The sequence below is a fragment of the Thamnophis elegans genome, chromosome 6 (genome assembly GCF_009769535.1).
Source record: "Thamnophis elegans isolate rThaEle1 chromosome 6, rThaEle1.pri, whole genome shotgun sequence".
In the NCBI taxonomy this organism is placed as follows: domain Eukaryota; kingdom Metazoa; phylum Chordata; class Lepidosauria; order Squamata; family Colubridae; genus Thamnophis; species Thamnophis elegans.
The window spans coordinates 30,933,475-30,955,912 of NC_045546.1; the positions used below are offsets into that span (position 1 = coordinate 30,933,475).

Here is a 22,438-nt window from a genome sequence, read left to right on the forward strand (position 1 = left end):
TAGCAGGTCACGTGTCAAGAGAATTCACGTGATTCCCTGCTTCCCCCCCACCCCATTGAAGGTAGTGGGCCGGTGGGGGGGAGCGCTTGTTGGCTCTCAGCTCCCGGAAGGAAAGGCTAAAGGAGGGAAGAGCGACGGCGCAGCTGAATTTGCGGGTCGGCTGTTGGTGACAGACACTTTCCCCTCTCTGTCCCCCTTTCGAAACAAGGTACCATGCAGAACGTCATCAACACGGTGAAGGGAAAGGCGCTGGAGGTGGCCGAATACCTCACACCTGTGTTAAAGGTGAGGCCCCGCCTATCGAGAAACAAAATGGGGAGGGGAGGAGCCTCAGGCAGTGACACATCTATTACTTGATAGCCCTCTTCCACTTGGACTAATGAGCCCATAATCCTTGACTGGGCCGATTGTGGGAATTGGGAGTCCGATAGACTTAGACAAGCAGTAGTTTTGAAGCCTGTGTAAGGTTATACAAAGGAGGAGGGGAAAGGAAGATTCAGTTCCCTGTTCCCAAACTTTTTGTCTTGATCGTATTGTCACTTAGCAACATAAATTTTAAGCTCAAATGTGGTCATAAGTCGAGGACTAGCTGCAGATCTTGTTCAGAACCTCAAGGAACTGCTGGCGTATAAAGTTAGACAAAGTTAACTTTAATTTCTATTAAATTTCTATAGCTCCCCGTCTCCACTTGTCTGGAATGGTATAGGGCGGTGGTCCCCAAACTTAGCAATTTTAAGACTTGTGGACTTCAACTCCCATAATTCTCCAGCCAGCTGGGAGTTGAAGTCCACAAGTCTTAAAGTTGCCCAAGTTTGAACACCTGGTATAGGATATCCTGCTTGTACAGAGGGTTGGACTAGAAGACCTTCAAGGTCCCTTCAAACTTTGTTATTCTGTTATAATAATGTGTGGCTCTGAAGAATGCTAGGATTTGGAAAGATGTTTCTTCTGTCAGTGGGGAGGGCTCTCAAATTTTTTGAATTCTTGGGGGTGAATCTGTGGTCTTCAGCTGTTGATGGAGGACAGTTTGCAGAATTTCAGACAAATGAAAAAAATATAAAATTTTAAAAATCTGGGAATTCTAATTTAGCTTCTTTGGAGAAATATGAGTTCCCCTAACTAGACTTGGGAGTCCCCCAAGAGCCTGGGATTCTGTGGCCCAAAGGAACTAGTTCCTTATGTCTTGAGTGTTTCTCTCACTCTTTCTGTCTCACCCACAGAAAGGAATGAGGTGGGAGACCATTTTGCTCAATTATCCTTTGTAATAGTGGCAAGGGTCTTGCTACTTTTTCCAAACTGAACCGGTGTCTAAAGATCAGTGATAATGCAGTAGTTATATCTAGGAAAAAGAAAAAATAATAATGGCTGTAAAAATGAGTCTGATAGGCTTACCAGGCAAAATTAAAATATGCATTTTCTGTTGAAAAACAAAGGATCTGAACATTCTCTAGTTCAAAATTCTCTAAAGGCATTGCTGGCATCACAGGATTTTGTCACAAGATACAATAGTGAACAAAGATGTATATTTTTGGAGTGAGCATATGACATGAATGCATGAGCATGTCAATGTTATCTACTCATTCTTGTGCCACACTCCTTATAAAGATATTTATACTTTCATCTTACGTTTCTTTAAACATGGGCCAAAATTGCAACGGAATAAATACAATTATTTTGAATATATTAATAATTCACAGATCCTTTACATTAAAAATGTTTTGATTCTTGTACAGTGGGTAGATAAGTGGAGGTAGAAAAAGGCTTATTAAGGTAGCAAAGTACAATGTTTTAATATTTTAACAATAAAGATACAGGAAAAAACTATGTAAGGTGGAACTTAAAGGTAAAAACATTTCCAGCCAAAATTAACATGCCTGGCATTTGTGCCTTGGGAGAAATCTTTAATGCACATGCGTGCACGCGCACACACACACACATACTTAGTGTGAAAAGCAGTCTATCTTTAGTTTGGTGCCTACACTCACACTATGGAACAGTTTCTTGCTGGATATCAGGTGTCATTCCTGATATTCTGAAAGAGTTAAAAATGGAATTGTTTCAGTGGAGAGGGCTAAAATGACTGAGATAACATAATTGTATAGTGAACGTCCCTGAATTATATTTTTAACATTGATCTTAACTTTTACTGTGAAAGTTTTATTGTACTGCTGTATATTGTTGCTAACTGCTGTTATTCTTTTGGTTGCCTCGGGACAAATTGAATAAATTTGAAACATTAAAGCCAAAAATTTACCCTTATTTAACTTTCTCACAAACTTTATTATAATTCCTCAAGTACTTCCTTTTAATCAGTTGCCCTAAAACAGTGGTTCTCAACCTGTGGGTCGGCACCCCTTTGGGGGGTCGAATGACCGTTTCACAGGGGTCGCCTAAGACCATCGGAAAACACATATTTTCGATGGTCTTAGGAACCGAGACACCAATTTTATGGTTGGGGGGTCACTACAACATGTGGAACTGTATTAAAGGGTCGCAGCATTGGGAAGGTTGAGAACCACTGCCCTAAAACATGATTGGGGATTTGGTGCCCTCCAGATGTTAATGAATTAAAAATAATAAATTAAAGCTAATGCTCTCCTGGCCTAGGTGGCCAATGGTGAGAAATGTTAAAAGTTGTGGTTCAGCAACAAATGGTTATCCACAGATTTTTCTTCTCTTATCAAATATATCTCTAGAATCTTCTACCATACTATTATTTGAATAATGTGAAATAGTTCTTTTGGATAATAGACTATTAAAGAAAATTAAAATGCTTTCCAACAGGGCTCTTTAAAAAGACATTTCTAAATGTTAGTTGTATTTTATTTTTCCTTATCTGTCTGCCTTGTTATTAAAATCAAATGCCACTTTCTTGGCAATGTGCATTTTCAGAAATTCATTATGTGGCAATACAAGAGAGCAGATATTTTTGCCTTGAAAGTTCAAGTATGGTGATTCTGACACTTTATAAAATGTCTAATCTCCTTCTGAGCCAAAATTTCAAGAAATATGGATAATTAGTATAAACAGTAGTAAAGCCTGTAAAGTGTTTTATTTTTATGTAAAAGTAGTTTCCCCTCATTGTGAAAAAACTTAAATTGTCATATCTATGTTTCATTAATATAAAAGTTGTTATATGAGCAGTAAAAACAGTGATTACTGGGTTCTTAGACAAAAAAACTAATTGATTTCTGTGGTTCAAGTATGCGTGAATAACCTCTTGTTCTATGTATTCTATTGTAGACAAGGGCTATTGGGAAAAGTTTCAAAGTATAGACCAGGGGTAGTCAACCTATTTATACCTACCGCCGACTTTTGTACCTCTTTTAGTAAAATTTTCTAACTGCCCACCGGTTCCATATTAATGGTGATTTATAAAGTAGGGAAGCAACTTTACTTTATAAAATTTATAAAGCAGAGTTATAGAAAACCCCTACCTCCCACCATGAAAGCTGGAACCACCCACTAGTGGGTGGTAGGGACCAGGTTGACTACCACTGATAAAGACTGTTACAAAGTTAAACTAAGGAAATATTTGGCCAGATAGAATGAGTACAGGTTAAAAGCCTTTTCTTTTCATTATCTTAAAGTCTTTGATTTTAAATGTTTACAGACATCTTTTTTTCTTCAGGAATCAAAGTTTAAAGAAACTGGAGTTATCACTCCTGAGGAGGTATGTATATAATGATTTACTTATTTGTTGAAGTAAATCTTGAAAAACAATAAAATGAAATTCCTATGGCAGGTTTTGCTATTTCCTATTAAAGCTGCCTAGAATCATGGCATGTTACTAAAATTTAAGGTTTACAGCTAATGTTGTAGATGTAAGCCTGTTGCTGGAACAACATCCCATTGAACATACTTGGAATTGCTTATATTTTACATCATTTAGTAGTATTCATAAGAAGTTAACATCTTGTGGTTTATGTAGGCCGACAATGTAACCTATGTAGATACTTCTAGAAAGTTTTAAGACAGTAGGCTAAACAAATTGGAAAGCCATATTGGAAAAAGCAGCTGCCAATTATTTTTTATTGCTATCATTGCAATAGCAATAGCAGTTAGACTTATATACCGCTTCATAGGGCTTTCAGCCCTCTCTAAGCAGTTTACAGAGTCAGCATATCACCCCCACAGTCTGGGTCCTCATTTCACCCACCTCGGAAGGATGGAAGGCTGAGTCAACCTTGAGCTGGTGAGATTAGAACCGCTGAACTGCAGATAACAGTCAGCTGAAGTGGCCTGCAGTACTGCACCCTAACCACTGCGCAACCTCGGCTCTTTGCAATTTTATAAAATGAAATAACCAATTGTTGAGGTTTATCTGAAGATGATTTTATTTCTATATACTGGTATTTCCTTCGGGATTACATTGCTGAAAAGCTTAAGGACTGTTTCTTAAAATAATGCTACCAGCTGTCTGGAATTACTAGACAACTTGTATGAAAGGAAAGAAACAAAAACCTGTTTGGAAGCTTTATGATATCAGGCCAAAATATATTTAAGTACTTGTAAGAATTTTCAGTATCCCAAGATGTGTTTCAATAGATTTATTAAACATTAATTACTGTGCAGCTTTTTACACTGAAAAATGTATGGCCCACTTGGAAAAGAAGACTAAATAAAATATTTCTTCCTTCCCACTGCAGTTTAAAAAAGGGAAACTTGTTTGTTAAGGAAACTAACTGCTGAGGAAGTAGATTTGAGGACAAATAATTAAGTCTCATGTCGCAAATTAGTTCTCACAGCCCCAAATGTATGCTTGAAATCAGAAGAGGAAATAACTAAAGTGTAGTTTTATTTTCACAATACTGGTTATCATTATTTCATGAAACATAAGATCTAAATCTGCCTAACAATTAGAATTATTACATGAGCAACACAATCTTACACAATTTAGATGTAAAATATATTTTATAACTTTTTTATGACTATCTGTATGAAGGTTAAATAAGGGCTGTCCAAATAAGGAACACATTGAAATAGATGTTGGATATGGACAGTTGGTGGCCCATTTCTGATCTGAAGGATCATTTTTTCAAACAAATACTGGCTCTTAAAAATGTAGAGGCCAATTGAATTAAGATCTACCAGACTTATTCTTATCTCAGGTACAACAGCTTCCAGAGGGCTCATCAGGTAGCTTACCTTTTATCTTTTGTTTCTTAGGGCCCAGACAGAGATCTCTATAATTTTCCTAGATCTTTTAACTTTAATATATTTCAATGATCTTATTAATGCTTTAATAGTTCCATTAATTATTATATTAATAATATATCATTATTTATTATAATTATCTCAGAGCTTTAAAGAAAACTGGGATTTAACCATGTTATGAAGAAATGTATATGTATGTAAATTGGGTAGATAATTTTATAATTTATTAACATAAACCAGACAAACTGTTTTTATTTGTTCATCTTCAGGAATTGCTGTAAGAGCTGTTGCTTGTGAACTGAACAAATGAATGAAGTGGGTGTCATTTGACATTTAGTCTGCATAAGTACAATTCATCATAATAAGGTTAATAAAACTAGTGTATATAAATATATATACATTTGCTGTTTTGTTTTGGCAGTTCATAGCAGCTGGAGATCATTTAGTTCACCACTGTCCTACTTGGCAATGGTAGGTAAAATTCTGCAGAATATGCTTCTTAAGAGCATTTACTCATGTTCACTATATGAAGTTGCATATATTTCTTATAGTAAGTTGTGAGTTAACAGAGAGGGGGAATCATCTGAATTCTAATATATTTCCTTCTTTGGTAGAATTAAATTTGGCTTTTGATTCCTTACCACTGTGGTTATCATGTTTTTATAGCTTTATGTTACTTAGGATTATAAAAATGATAAGACAAAAAGGCAACATAATTACAACTGTTCTGACTCCAAATTCATAATGCTTTAGTTTCCTTTCATACATACTCCAGATTTAGTTGTCATTTAGTAACATTTTGAAAATATTGGTGTAATGTAGAGATTCAGACTGATATTCACAACTATTAAACTGCAGTAGTCAGTTAGTTAGACTCTAGGGTTATAGTCACTTTCATCTCCCAAGGCAAATAGCAAACTATTTTTAAAACTGTTTGCACTGTGTTTCTATCAACTTCAGCAGAAACTTAATGGTTCTGAACAAGAAATAATTTGCTGTTTTGTTGCTATTATTATTGTTTTTGTTTACATTTTAAGGGCTATCGGAGAAGAATTAAAAGTCAAGGCTTACCTCCCAACAGATAAGCAGTTTTTGGTTACTAAAAATGGTATGTCTGGGTTTGTGCTTTTATATCCTGGTTACTCATCAAATATTTCTTGTAATTGCATAATTCTGGGTAGCAGAGTATTAGTATATTTTGAACATCATTACAGAATACTTTGCTTTTGGTTTATTTGGCTGGATTAGAAGAAATGGAGCAGTGGTGGCTTCCTACCTGTGCGGAAAAGTTTGGCCGAACCGTAATGGTATGATGGCCTGGGTCGCTGGAACCAGCAGCGACCCACATCTGCCCCCGAACCGGTTCCCCAATCCCTTCTGCCGTTGCCAGCATGTTTCTGCGCATGCGCAGCAACACACAGCATGCACACAAAATGCTGTCCCAGCGAACCAATAGTAAATAGGAGCCCACCACTGAAATGGAGGTATGCTATTGCTCTCAAGGCAGAATATTCAATTAAATAGCTTTTTTTTACTCTTCATAACCTTGACTGACCACATATGAAGACGTTCCATGTACAGTAATCCGTTTCATCTAGGATGCTGTGAAGTTTGTTTGCCACCCCTGTCTCAACAAACAGCCTAACAAGGGAATATTGGAAACCTGATGATAGCTGTCTAAGACTCCATTATTCAGGGACAGCCTTTTCAGAAGATGGTCCACTGCTGCTGTTAAGTGGCATGGTCACATAATGTTTGATAATCATTTCACTTAGTGATAGAAATTCCAGTCCAATTAGGATTGTAACCCAGGAACTGCCTGTATTAACCTACATGAAATACATTTATCAGCCACAGATGCACTTACAGCACAATCCTAAAATGTTGCAGAAGTTTATTTCCTATTATTCTATGAATGAACACAAGATACTTTTTATGCAGTGCCATGCTACAAGCGATGTAAACAGATGGAGTATTCAGATGAGTTGGAAGCTATTATAGAAGAGGATGATGGAGATGGAGGATGGGTGGACACATTTCACAATGCAGGTAATTTAGCTTTTTTTCTTATGCATTCCTTTTATATTGAGCTTATATTGCATTGACATTGTGATCAATGCATCAATGTATAAGTGTGCAATTATGGAAAGCATTTTCATTTTGGCATTCTTCACTGAATTCTTAAATACTGTTTATTAATTAACCTTGAAAATTCAGAGTCAAGTTTGCTATCAAAAGGGTTGGTTTGTAAAGTGATAAGTATTTACAGAATTACAAATTAGCATTGGGTTTATCCATACTCCTGACTCTATTAATATTTCCAACAGGTATTAATGGAGTAACAGAAGCCATTAAGGAGATCACAGTGGAAAATAAGGTATTAACTGATTTACTTAACTGATTCAGAGAGATTTTCATATAGCACAGTTACTGAAATAACCCCTCTTCATAAAAAGGCATTTTTAATACAAACATTATTTAAATATGTTACTGAATTCATGATTTTTGCAGATTAATAGTTATACAATAAGTACACAAAACAAATTTTTACCCTTGTTCTTGATACTAGAGTAAATTTATTTCAGCATTGTACTCTCTCTTCTGTACATACATATACAATATGTGGATAATTAACACTTTTAAAGAAAATACAAGAAAGCAAAAAATATGATAAGAAAAAGTTAGAAAAGAAAAAAGTATAAAGAAGTAGCTTCCAATATTCTTCATAGCAATTAAAAGTACAAATATATTTTGACCTCTCTCTCTCTCTAAGATTACATCATATTCTCTTCTTTCTATAATCTATCCTGTCTAATTATCAAAATCATGCCACAAGTTTACTTTTTTATTTTTATGCATGAGTCAGTAATAAATGTAGACAACATATCTTCTATAATCAAATTTTCTATAATCAAAGAAGTCAATTTATCCATTTCAGCCAAATCTCAATTTATTGCTCCAAATTGGGTAGTGTTATATTTTTCTATTTCTGCATACTGCAATCTCACTACTATTGCACTGAAATAATACTTTTCTTCTATTAATCCTAAAATGAAAAGTTCTAGTTTTAATTGAATATTGATATTTAAAACCCTTTGTTTCAAAGTATAGATCCAATTCATTTTAGCTTTTTTGTCCACCAAACATAATAAAATGTATCTTCATGTTGTTCACATTTCCAACATATATTTGAAGCCTCTATATATTCTAGACAATGTCTCTGGTAGTATGTACCAACAATGCATTGTTTTATAAAAATTATCTGAGATCATACTGTGTTTCCCCGAAAATACGACATGTCCTCATAATACAGCCATGCCAAATTTTTCTGGTGGGCAAAAATATAAGCCCCCCTGCATATAAGCCCCCTGGACAACTCCCCACCTCCGGCCAGGCAGAGCACCATTCACCAACCTAGCAGTCTCCCAATGGTGCCAAGCTGCGGGAATCTGGGGGAGGCAAAGGTGATCGCGTTGCTTGGCGCCTTCGGGATCCCATTAGATTGGTGAGCAGCACTGTGCCCAGCTGGAGAGGGGGTTTGCCGGGCAGTTGTTCTCTTGCAAGCGGGCTCACAAAGAGCCAGGCACAGCCTCATGGGTGAATGGCTGTGTTGCGCTGTTGCAGCAGTGCAACACAACAGCCATGAAGCGACCACACGAACGAGCAGCCACCTGGGAAACCCCCTTTGCAGCCGGGCACAGCGCCATTCACTGACCTAGGGGTATCGCCAAGCCGCGTGAGGACTTGTTCACCGCAGCTTGGCGCCTTCCAAATGCCAGTGAATGGTGCTCTGCACGGCTGGAGAGGGGGGTTGCGCGAGCGGCTGTTCCGCTTTTGCTCACACAGCTCCCAGCCTCACAATGCATGGCCGAGCTCTCATTATGGAGCCTATAGTTGTACGCTTTGCAGGCAGCTGGCCCACAACCATAGAGCGTGTGCCCAGAGGAGTCACTGCCAAAAGATTCTGGTTGGAAGCCGCAGAAAAGGCCAGGTTGGGATGGCAGCAGCAGCGGAAGTGCTCTGGCTCCATAATGAGAACTGGGCCATGCATCCTGAGGCTGGGAGGCGGGTGAGTGGGAGTGGAACAGCCGCTCACGCAATCCCCCTTTCCAGCCGTGCAGAGCGCCATTCATTGGATTTGGAAGGTGCCAAGTCGCAGCGGCGTACAGGCGCTCATGTAGCTTTGCGATACCCCTAGGTCAGTGAATGGCACTGTGTCCAGCTGCAAAGGGGGTTTGCCAGGTGGCTGCTCGTGAGCGTGGTCGCTTCATGACTGTTGTGTTGTGCTGCTGCGACAGTGCAACACAGCCATTCGCCCATGATGCTGTGCCCTGCTCTTTGGGAGCCCGCTTGCAAGAGAGCAGCCACCCGTCAACCCCAAAACAATAAACTCTCCCCCCGTATTTTGTAGGTAAAAAAATAAATAAGACCTTGACGTATTTTCAGGGAAACATAGTAATACAATGTAAATTTCAGCTCTTTTAACAACATATTTTCCTATTGATTCCTAAACATATTATAACCAAAATTCTTATCTCAATTTATCATATGTTCTCTAGCTTCTGTTTTAAATCTCAACAAACGTTTATACATTTTACTTATTACATGTTCATCATCAGAACACAATTGTATTTAAAATTCTAACTTACTTTGCTCCATACTGTAAGACTTTTCATCCATTTTAAATCTGAGATAACTACATAGGCAAATCATTGACAACCATATCCTTCTGTTATGAATAGTTCTCTTAATTTGATTTTAGATTCGATTCCCCTTGATGATTTTCCAATAGGAACTGATATGTCAACTATTTATCTCCCATATCTATTCATAGATTTAATTCCAGGTTGTGTCTGAAAACACCTTTATGGTATCCACTTAAGAAGTATATTATAGCTTATGATTTTAAAAATCCACATTAAGTTTAACTTTATCAGGGTTGAGTTTTTTCATAGGTAGCATAACTTGAATTCACCATATAGACATTCTGGCCTGGGAGTCTGTTGATCATTGAAAGTGCTTTTTTCCCCTTTATGCTCTTTAAGGACAATACAAAGTTATCAGAACGCTTAGCTTCTTGTGAAGATGATGATGATGATGATGGAGAAGCAGCTGATATGGAAGGTACATTTAATATGATATTTGAAGGCGGACATATTGCATCATATTAAACAAATGAAAACCAAACTTTGTTTTGCTTTCTTTCAATATTCTATAATGGGGCATGTTTTAATCCATTTTTCTCATCACTTCCTTTTTAAGAAACATGTCGTATTTTTAAATATGCAAGCCAGAAAAGTGGGGAAGAGAGAGAACTTAAACAATCTGGAAGTAAACAAGTTGATGACATACTCCTCAATGAGACACCTCAATTAGGTGACAAATGTATTCTAGACAAGAGAAAGGTGTTGGCACATAAGGATATTCCATTAAAGGATTGCAATCATTAAATGAATGAAGATACATAAATAGCCTGACATTAATGCATGTCTGTCTGTACAATGTGGAACAATGTGCTTCTTTTTTTTATGGGAGTAATCAAATCAAATTTATTTTGTTCTGAAACTCTCATTAGAAGCAATGTACAAGTCCTCAGTTCCCTGCCTTTCTCACCTGTGGTCTCAGACATTGTTGTGATTGTGTCTTTTTCTCTCTGGATCTTTTCTGGTTTTTTCCTGCTTTCTGACCAAGAATGTCCCAGTGTAATCTGGGAGGAAACAGATTACAATAAGTTATTGATATGCTTTATATTTCATACATGTAGACATAAGAATATTTGTTTAACTCCAAGGGATTTGTTTTTAAACATTGCTCCCTATCCTGGGATAAGTTAACAAAAATACTGATGTGGGTTTTTTTATATTGTCCTTTCAGAATATGAGGAGAGTGGACTGTTGGAGACAGATGATGTAAGTGTGATCTGTTTAATTAATAATGCTTCTTTGGAGTTCAACAGAATATTCTTTAAAGTGACATAAGGTTAAATAAAAATGACATAATATTTCAGCAGTGCCATTTGACAGTAGTAAACACTGAACTCGAATCATTGGTTTTTTTAAAATCTTCAACAGGCAACATTAGACACAAGAAAAATAGTGGAAGCTGCCAAGACTAAAACTGATGTTGGAGGTGGAGAAGAAGCTATTCTACAAACTAGGACTTACGACCTTTATATTACATATGACAAATACTATCAAACACCCAGGCTTTGGTTATTTGGCTACGATGAGGTAATTTTCCTCCTTATTTGGAAATTCAGATATCCAGTAATAAAATACATTCACAATTGGTTACAGATAGTCCTCAATTTACAACCTACCTGGAAAAGGGAGCTAATGACCTGAATTTGAATTTCCAACAGTCAGACCTCCTTTGTGAATTCATGACCAAATTTCAGGCATTCAGCAACAAGACTGCATTTACGTTTGCATTTGCAATGTCCTCTGGTCATATGACCATGGTTTAATCTGGTTTTGCTGAAAACCAGCACTTCTGGCTTTTGGCATAAACCGCACCCACAGTGAACCATTGATTTACTTAATGACCATAGCATTTGCTTAACCACAGCATTATCTTAATGACAGCCACAAAAAAGTAAAACCCATATGGCCATGTGATTGACTCATTTTACAACTTACAACATATGACTGTAATGAAAAGCTTCCATTCTGGTGGCATGTGGAGCACTACCTGTATAATAATAGCTCTTGGGTAAAGACCAAGGATTATCAATATCCAAATATGGGGAAATAGTAGTATTCTTTTCTTCTTGATTCTTATTACCTGGAAATAAAACTTTTTCCCCTTTTTTCAGAATAGCCTCTTATGCATATATTCCCCAGCATATTACTTCAAATACATTACTGGAATAATAACTATGCTCAGTTTTACATTTATCTACCGATATATGGTATTGGAAGCTACGGTTGTAATAAGCACAATGTTCCCATATAGCTCATTCATATGTTACTGAGAGGTTGGGAAAGTTGATATGCAAGGACTTGTGTATCTTCTGCAATGGATGAAGCAGAGACTTGAATATCTTGACCTGGTGGGGTCCTAAAAATACATATTTCAGCCAAGATATTGTTAGCCTGTTACATTACAAGATTTTTTGTTTCTTACATTACCATTTAGGCCTTTTTTATATTGATTCTGCAGATAGCACATAACGTTTCACAAGCCAACACCATTGATTTGTGAAAGTGTCTTAAAGTTTGCAGCTTGAAAAAAATCCAAATCACTAAATAGCTTTCAAAAAGCTAGTTATGAGCTCTATTTATAGACATTCATTACTCCCCTTCTTATTGTCATGAACTTGAAATGTTCCCTTTCTGAGCTGTGCTTTCCATGAGATAACTTGGCAGATTCCAAAACTGAATCCCTCAAACCAATAAGTAAATGAAGGAGAGATATGAGTAGTCCAGCTCCAGAAGAAATGTGTTTCATTCTGCATTGCTTCCAATCTGGAGCATTTAGATCTAGGAATTATCACATCAAACCTGGAATGGCAGCATGGAACATTCTAGAGTTCTTCTGGAACAGTCTGTTCCTGAATCAGCAACTTTTGCACATCCCTAATTTTTTATTTAAAAAGCAAAGTTTATTTTAATTTTAAAAAATCTATGCTCAGAAAAGTATGCAAAATATTGCAAACCATCTTGAATGAGAAACATTGCAAACTGCTGCTGCATGTTTGTAGATGGATGCAAACCACACTTTCCAATTGAAAACACTTCTTCAGGGTTAGGAAAAAAAATGTCATGAGCTGTGATGTTTGATGTGGTTTGAATTGAAATGTTTTACATATCTCTAAATCTAACCAAAATGCTGCATCAAGAAAACCTAATTTTTCCAACATTCATAAATTACATTCAGTACATAATTATGTTGAATCACAGAAAAGGGCAAAGTGAACATGAGAAAATTAAATAGGTTCCAGAGATTCTTACAATTATTCAGTTTTACTAGTTTTATGTTTCTGTGTAAGTTTAAAGAGGAATCTGAGCTATGTCCTTTTCTTTTTAGCAACGGCAGCCTTTAAATGTAGACAGTATGTATGAAGATATTAGTCAAGATCATGTCAAAAAGACTGTGACAATTGAAAATCACCCCCATCTTCCTCCACCTCCAATGTGTTCAGTTCATCCATGCAGGTATTTTTTTTAATCCTTGCTTTTAAATAAAGAGTTAACATAAAGAAAGATACACTCATTTTCTAGGCTGGCGTCTTTTCTCTGTTTGATTATCTTTTTGCAACAGAAGCTGTTTGTCATCTTTATAGATAGTCCACACATAATTATCAGTCGCTTAACAACTATTCAAAGTTGAAACACCTCCTCACACACCCACACACCCAAAAAATTACTTAGCACCTATCCTCAAAGTTATGATGTGACACATAAACACACTCAGTGGTCACATAATCACACTTCCAGGTGCCTGTCAACCAGACTACAATTATTACAATATTCCGTAGCTTTGTGTTGGTTTTTTTTTTTGCTAGTTTCTAGGAAAAAATGTCCATTCAGGGGAACGGATTTACTTAAAGACTGTATGATTTGCTTACTCACCATGTGATTCACTTGACTGCAGTGACTCGCTTTGTGACTTGTAAAAATGGTTATAAAATTGAATTAGGTAAGTAGTGGCTTGCTTAATGACCACAACAATTTATGAAGAAAAATCTGGACTCTATTGTGATGGAAAATAACCATGCAAACAGCTTGTTTTAAACCTGAGATTCTCCAGATTTTATATGACAGTTAACTGTGCTAAATAGCTCTCTACTGGTTATATAGGATCAGTGTATAGCGATGCGTCAGTGCGTTCTCAAAAGGAGAAAGAAATGAAAAATAGCTTGTGTCTGTATAAAATTGCAAACTTAAGTATTGCAAAATAGGTCCAATTTTGATATTTGTATTTTAAAAATAAGGAATAAAATGGAATAAAAATAAAAGAAAGCTTTCTTGCTTTTTCATTTTAGAAACAAACCAAAAGCAAAGTAGAATTCATTAAAAACAAGCAATACATTTGGATATGCAAAATGATATTATTGCTCTTCTAATTTGGAATTTGTCTCAGCACCTTTGCCATTTAGAACTAATGCTAGATAAATATGCTTTATTCTGTTTTGTCATGGCTTTTTTTTGTTTTGCAGTCAAGGAGATCTGTACTGATTTTTTTTAAGGATAGACCTATAGGCAACTACTGCCCAAGATTTCGTAGAAATGGAAGCAAAGACCATGCGAAAATATCATAGACATGTTGAAGTCAATATAGCAAAAAAGAAGCTGAGGGAAATTAGCAGTAACACCAGAAAGGAAGTATAAAAAGCTTGCTCAGTATTGCCTTTGTCTACATTTTGTACAAGTCCTTTGCTCCTTTTGCTTCAGAGTATTAGTCTAAAAAGTGTGGCAATCGTTTCTGTAGAATGCTTCCTGTCAATTCTTCGATCATCAGTGAAGTGGAGCAATCTGCAGGATTTGAAATCAAAGCTTGTATTTTGAAATTGCAGCAGTTTGAATCCTTGCTGTATAATTCCTTTAGATTTTTTTCATTAATTCAGGAAAACCCTGAGTTCATTGAAGTGCAGAGTAGAGTTGTGTAAGTTTTCAGCTTCACTGTTGTCATTGATATTATTGATTGCAGCACGTCAATCTGGTTGTATTAGTTTTGTTGTTTCTGTTTAGCTGACCTCTGTGTTTCCTGTTTCAAGAAATACATGACAGGGTTTTCTGAGAAACAGCTTGAGGAAACGATTTTTAAAGAGGCGATTGCTTTGTTCAGCCTTATAGTCTAAAAAATATAGTAGGGAAAGTAAAAGGGCAGGGAGGGGAGCAACGTCAGACACCACATCTTGAAATTAAAAACCAGTTCTTAAATAATAACTCCTCTCTCCATTATGCACACTGAAGATGTTTGTTTATTTGTGTATGAAGTATCACAATTAAAGATAAAGGTTCCCCTCGCACATATGTGCTAGTCGTTCCCAACTCTAGGGGGCAGTGCTCATCTCCGTTTCAAAGAGATGAGCCAGCGCTGTCCAAAAACATCTTCGTGGTTATGTGGCCGGCATGATTAAATGCCAAAGGCACATGGAACACTGTTACCTTCCCACCAAAGAGGATTCCCATTTTTCTACTTGCATTTTTTCGAACTGGTTAGGTTGGCAGAAGCTGGGACAAGTAATATGAGTTCACTCCTTCATGCAGCACAGGGGATTCAAATCGCTGAACTGCGGACCTTTCTGATTGACAAGCTCAGTGTCTTAGCCACTGAGCCACCGCGCCCCTATCACAATTAAGACATACCATATTAATTTTTTAACATAGCAGATGAAATGGTTTGAGCCCCTATTCATCTTCTATGGCAATCTGATGAAGGTTTGGTGCAATTGGCACTGAAAAGAGTAACAATGGAATTGGTATGACTGAAATAATGCTTTTAAAAAATTAGGTGAATGGAACATATTTTCACTTTCTCTCACTTTCACTTTCTCAGGCATGCAGAAGTGATGAAGAAAATAATTGAAACTGTGGCAGAAGGTGGGGGTGAACTTGGTGTTCATATGTATCCTTTTTACAATCAAACTTTTTTACTTCAAAGAGAATAATTTAAAGGGCTTAGTAACAATTTATTTTTTATTTAGACAGATAAAGCACAAGACATAAATTTCTAACTTTTCCATTTCTATTTACCTACTGCTGTCTCTTTTTATTTATTTCTATCCCACCTTTATTATTTTTACAAGTAACTCAAGGTGGCGAACGTATCCAACATCTCTTTCTCCTCTTATTTTCCCCATTACAATCTTGTGAGTTATTATTATTATTATTATTTATTTGTCTTGTATGCCGCCCACTCCCGGAGGACTCCGGGCGGCTCACAAAAGACAAGGGTAAGGGGGGAATGAGACAAAGACAACATATTAAAAACAAAACCAACATTCACAATTTCTGTGGAGGTAGATGCTTCTCAGCTCCCCCCAGCCTGCTGGAACAGCCAGGACTTGGTGGCTTTGCGGAAGGCCGGGAGGGTAGTAAGGATCCGGATTTCAACAGGGAGCTCATTCCAGAGGGCCGGAGCTGCAACAGAGAAGGCCCTCCCCCGGGGAGTCGCCAGCTGACATTGGTTGGCAGATGGAATCCGGAGGAGACCCAACCTGTGCGATCTAATTGGTCTGAGAGAGGTAATCGGCAGGAGACGGTCTCTCAGGTACCCAGGTCCGATGCCATGTAGGGCTTTATAGGTAGCGACCAGCACCTTGAAGCGGATTCGGAGACTGATAGGTAGCCAGTGCAGCTCGCGGAGGATAGGTGTAACGTGGGTGTACCTTGGTGCACCCACAACCGCTCGCGCGGCTGCATTCTGGACTAATTGGAGTCTTTGAACACTTCAAGGGCAGCCCCATGTAGAGCACATTACAATAATCCAGTCTTGAGGTCACAAGGGCGTGAGTGACTGTCTGAAGGGCCTCCCGATCCAGGTAGGGTCGCAATTGGTGCACCAGGCGAACCTGGGCAAAGGTCCCCCTGGTCACAGCCGACAGATGGTGTTCTAGAGTCAGCTGTGGGTCCAGGAGGACTCCCAAATTGCGAACCCTCTCTGAGGGGCGTATAATTTCGCCCCCCACCCTGAGAGATGGAACAGTTGGACAATCTTTGGGAGGGAACATCAGAAGCCACTCGGTCTTGTCTGGATTGAGTGCCAACTTGTTTGCTCCCATCCAGACTCTAACAGCCTCCAGGCACATCACTTCTACCGCTTCGCTGAGTTGGCACGGGGCAGACAGATACAGCTGCGTATCGTCTGCATATTGGTGATACTTAATCCCGTGCCGGCGTATGATCTCACCCAGCAGCTTCATGTAGATGTTAAATAGGAGGGGGGACAGGACCGAACCCTGCGGCACCCCATACTTGAGGGGTCTTGGGGTCGATCTCTGCCCTCCGACCAACACCGACTGCGACCTGTCCGAGAGGTAGGAGGAGAACCACCGCAAAACGGTGCCTCCCACCCCCACCTCTCGCAACCGTCGCAGAAGGATACCATGGTGGATGGTATCGAAGGCCGCTGAGAGGTCAAGAAGCACAAGGATAGAGGGGTGACCTTTATCCCTGGCCTGCCAGAGACCATCGATCAGCGCGACCAAAGCAGTTTCCGTGCTGTAACCAGGCCTGAAACCCAACTGAAAAGAGTCTAGACAATCGGCTTCATCCAAGGACCGTCGGAGTTGCGAGGCCACCACTTTCTCAACAACCTTCCCTACAAAGGGAAGGTTGGAGACTGGATGATAGTTGTTCAAAATGGCTGGGTCCAAAGACGATTTCTTCAGGAGGGGTCTCACCACCGCATCCTTTAGGAGGGGTGGGAAGATTCCCTCCTGGAGAGAGGTGTTCACAATCGTCTGGATCCAGCCGCGTGTCACCTCCCTGCTGGTCGAGGCCAGCCAGGAGGGACATGGGTCCAGTATACAAGTGGAGGCACTCACCGCTCCCATGGCCTTGTCCACTTCATCAGGAGAAGCCCGTTGAAACTCAATCCATAAAGCATGCTCAAGACCCTCCCCCGGTACCTCGGCTGGTATCGTGCAATTGGAGTCCAGCTCTGTCCGAATCCGAGCGACTTTATCCGTCAAATACTGAACAAATTCCTCAGCTCTACCCTGTAGAGGGTCACCCGCATCTCTCCCTTTCAGGAGGGAGCGGGTTATTCTAAACAAAGCGGCTGGGCGTGATTCGGCGGATGCAATAAGGGCGGCAAAATGCGAACATTTCGCCGCCCGTATTGCCATGAGATAGGCTCTAATTAAGGCTCTCATCAGTGCTCGGTCTGACTCAGATTTACTGGCCCTCCAGCGGCGCTCTAGGCATTTCTTTTGAGTTGAGTTGGGCTGGGTGGGAGTGATTGGCCCAAGGTCACCCAGCCAGCTTTCATGGCTAAGGCAGGACTTGAACTCTTCTCTTTTTCAACTACCGTATTTTTCAGAGTATCAGACGCATCTTTTTTCCTCAAACAACAGGCTGGAAATCTGGGTGTGTCTTATACATCAAATACAGCATTTTTTTGCCTCCTAAAGCCCCACCCCTTTAAGCAAAATGGCTGTGCATAGCGTTAGGAAGGCTTTTAGAGAGATCCTGGGGGCCGGGGAGGCTGTTTTTTGCCCCCCAGCCCCCAGTAGCACTCTATAAGCCTCCATAAGGCTATGCATGCAGGTTTTTTTGACAAAAAATGGTCCATTTTTTGCTCTTTTTTGTCCCGTCCCCCCCAGGAGCATTCTGCAAGCCCCCTCCCAAGGCTATTCATGCCTTTTAATTGAAAAAAAAACGGGTCCGTTTTCGCAAAAAATGGGCCATTTTGGGGAGGTTTGCAGAGTGCAAAAACTCCCCCCCTTTCAGAAAGCTCTTTAGTTAGAGTGACTGATGAGAATTACATTGATCATGTGCTATGCCAGCAGAAACAAGTCTTAGGTGCTGCAGGTTGTCAGATTTCCTTCTCCAATACATGGATAAATACACCTGGAAAATCTACCTACCTACTCTCTCTCCCTCCCTACCTACTGTATCTCTCTCTCTCCCTCTATCTATCTACCTACCTACCTGTTCACTCTCTTTCTCCCTACCTACCTACTGCTTTTCTCTCTCTCACTATCCCTCTACCTACTTCCCTACCTCCCTACCTACCTACTGTCTCTCTCCCTACCTACCTACTGTATTTCTATCTATCTATCTATCTATCTATCTATCTATCTATCTATCTATCTATCTATCATCTATCTATCTATCTATCTATCATCTATCTATCTATCTATCTATCTATCTATCTATCTATCTATCTGTATTTCTTTCTATCTATCTATCTATCTATCTATCTATCTATCTATCTATCTATCTATCTATCTACCTACCTACCTACCTACCTACCTACCTACCTACCTACCTACCTACCTACCTACCTACCTACTTTTTTTTAAAGTTGCCTCTTCAAAACCTTGGTGCGTCTTATACTCCGAAAATACGGTACCTTTTTCAGGTTTTATATGCATTGTTTCACTCAAAAGTAAATGAAGGTAGAGGTAACTTTAGAAGAAGTGAATTTGTTTTTCACATACTTTTAGTTATATGATGAGGGGAAAAATCACTTGTATCTGTTGACAATAACATTAATGCATGCTTTTTTTAAAAAAAAGTAGCATTAGCAAAAACAATGGAAGGTATGGGATAGAAGACTCAAAAGAACATTTGTGATGATCAGCAAATTCCTTCTGTCTTCAATAGTAGCAATGACTGTAACAAAAACTAATTGTTAAATAGGGTTATCTGCAGACTAAGACATGCTACATAGTGTATTAGTCATTAAACCATTATATCAGACTGAATTCTAGGAAAGATCCAGATAAGGAGAGATAAACTGGTGTTTGATTTTGGAAGAAGAAAAGTGTCTTTTTAGCATTATTCTCTTGCATTTCAAAGGAGAGAATGTGAAACTAGATCTATACTAGGTTTATTTTCCTTAATTAAATTTCAGGTATCTTCTGATTTTTTTGAAATTTGTACAAGCTGTCATTCCAACAATAGAATATGATTACACAAGACACTTTACAATGTAATTAGTGGAAATAAAGTTTATGGAAATAAATATTGGTTCTAATTTTTAAAAAGAATAACCCAAACGTGACTGACTTGATCCACCATTGTGTGCAACTTCTGTAATGTGTCACTCTCATCAAAATAAAATTCCTCTATCAGCCTTACTTTTTAATAAAGATCTTTATGTGTAAAAAACAATAAATCACTTTTTTCATTCCTGTGCTCTGGCTATAGAATTGTGTTTTCCTTTTACATAATGCAAAGAATAATAAACATAATTATATCAGTTGTAATCTAATTCTATAAAATATTCATTAATTATATATTTAAAATAATTATGTCTAATTAAAACTGATATTAAAAAATGTTTAATCTAAGTTTATAATCCAGCAGTTTTAATCTATGCACACTTTTATGCAATTTATACAGGGTCCCAGTGTTCATCTCATTAATTACTCCTCCTATCCCAAAAGAACAATCTTAAAAATGTATAAATTTATTATTAAAATTTGAAGTAAGTAACAACTATTCCCCCTCCTCCTTGCCTTGTAGATTTAAAAAAAGCTTGGGATACAGATTTAGTTAAACAAATCAAGAAATGAACTTTGAAAATAAGGTGGATTCCTATCCTATAGAAGAGATGCACTGAAGATGGTAGATTGCTGGCATTTAACTCTAGCACAAACAGCTCATAATTCATCAAAATGTTGGAGCACTTATAATCAGAATGAATATTTTTCCCTAAACTTAAGACAAGTGCCTCTTAGTGGAACACAATATTCAATTAAGTTAAAATACTAACTGAAAAAAAGAATGTGTTTCAGAGTTTGGATAATCGCACATGTTTAACTCAAAGAACAAAGGAGTTTGTAGTATTTTTACCGCTGTTTGCTAAACTAATAAATATTCAAAAGTGAACATTTTTAGATAATCTTTCATTAAACAATTGGCATGCTACAGAGGTGGGTTCCTACCGGTTCAGCCGAATAGGTAGTAACTTGGCGGCCTGGGTCGCTGGAACCGGTAGCAACAAAGGCCTGCCACACCCCCAAACTGGTTCCCTGGGTGCTCACCCCGCCCACCCATCCTCACTTCACCTCCTTGGCAGCTTCCCTGTCTAAGCTGCCACAGGGTACCTGCCCTGAGCCCCAATTAAGCTGCATCCTTCTGCCTACAGGTAAGTCTTGCTAGCCCCCCCTCCCCGGAGCTTGCTGCACGCCCCTTTCCTGTCCCCACCAGGCTTGCAACCTTACCTTCCCTGCCCTTTCCAGGATCCCCACGAGCCTGCTAAGCCCAAAATACGGCAAGGAGGGTGGTGCGTAGCAAATCTCCCTGCAGCCCCCTGGGAGCAAAAGCGGGAAAAAGAAAAAAATCCTCACCATTTGGGGATCCCCAAGTGCATGGAGCAGAGGTCTGCAAACATGGCAATATTAAGACCTGCTGGCTGGAGAATTCTGGGAGTTGAAGTCCACAAGTCTTAAAGCTGCCAAGTTTGAAGACCTCTGGCATGGAGCCTGAGTTGAGAGCTTATTGAAAGTGCAACTAGCTATCCTTGCTCAGGCTAAGCTAATAAATAGTGGCGTTGTAAGAATGCCAGATGATCAATGGGCATTTTCTCAGTTTCAAAACATCTGGCTTTTCTTCTACTAAAGATTTTCTGGGGTTCTTCACAGGAAGAAAGGAAGGAGGAGACAGGGGAGAGAAGGGAAGGTGAGAGATATGGAGGGAGGGAGGAAGAAAAAGGAGAGGAAAGAAGCACCCCAACCTGGCACTAGACGCAGCTTCAGAGAATGCTTTGAAACAGCACAGCAATCCAGGGCTGGAATGGACCTCAGAGGTCATCTGGTCCACTCCCTGCTCCAGCAGGAGACCTTATATCATCTTGGTTATTTTAGTGCCTCTTAACACAGAGGAGAAATTCCCAGAAATTCTCAGGCATTGCCAACTTCTCCCCCCTAGTAAAAAAAAAAAAAAAACCTAGAGCAAAAACTTGATGCAGTATTAAAAAGAATAGAAAAGGGGGCTGCTGTGTATTGTTTAATGGGCTGCTAAATGGCAAAATGGAAAGCTAAATTGGCCTTGCCCATCCAGTCACATGACCGCCAAGCCATTCCCACCCAGTCACATGACTGGCAAACTACTCCCATCCAGTCACGTGTCCATTAAGCCACTCCCATCTGGTCGCATGACTGCCTAGCCACGCCATACACACCCCAAAATAAGCCATGCCCACAGAACCGGTAGTAAAAAATTTGAAACCCACTACTGGCATACTACAATATGATAAATTGCTTATTGAAAAAGTTACTGATAAAATTAGGATACTGATGCATAAGGGATGGATCACAATTGTTTTTGTTCTGGAAAGATAAATTCAGCAATATAAGCATGTAATCCATGACTGAAGGTTGCAATTATATTGTTCTAGACCCGTGATGGAGAACCTGTGGGCAGACGAACTGTCTATAGGCACACGAGCCGTCACCCAGATCAGCTCCACCACACATGCATGCTTGCATCCTGCTGACCAGCTGATTTTGGGGTCTCTGCCATGCAGGTGGGAAGCGTGTGCATGTCCGGGGATCATATGCATGCATGGGGGAGCATGGGGGTGAGGCATCCCCCCACGCTCTGTTTTTGGTGCCAATTTCGGCACATGAGGAGAAAAAGGTTAGCCATCACTGTTCTAG

General features: G+C 39.0%; 1 protein-coding gene and 1 long non-coding RNA gene across 2 annotated transcripts; one reads left to right on the forward strand and one right to left on the reverse strand.

The window, feature by feature from the left end:
• Positions 1 to 6: 6 nt before the first annotated feature.
• ATG3 (autophagy related 3) lies at positions 7 to 19,970 on the forward strand. Its single transcript, XM_032220066.1, has 12 exons — positions 7 to 285; positions 3,632 to 3,673; positions 5,579 to 5,628; positions 6,195 to 6,265; positions 7,099 to 7,206; positions 7,485 to 7,534; positions 10,203 to 10,281; positions 11,032 to 11,066; positions 11,229 to 11,387; positions 13,186 to 13,313; positions 15,661 to 15,729; positions 19,687 to 19,970. Exons 1-12 carry the CDS (start codon positions 214 to 216, stop codon positions 19,766 to 19,768), a joined length of 945 nt encoding a protein of 314 aa, XP_032075957.1. The 5' UTR covers positions 7 to 213; the 3' UTR covers positions 19,769 to 19,970.
• LOC116510481 lies at positions 13,747 to 21,189 on the reverse strand. The gene is made up of 2 exons (XR_004255649.1): positions 21,128 to 21,189; positions 13,747 to 14,865 (listed from the first exon to the last, which is right to left on the reverse strand). It is a non-coding gene; the product is annotated as an uncharacterized LOC116510481 (long non-coding RNA).
• Positions 21,190 to 22,438: the final 1,249 nt, after the last annotated feature.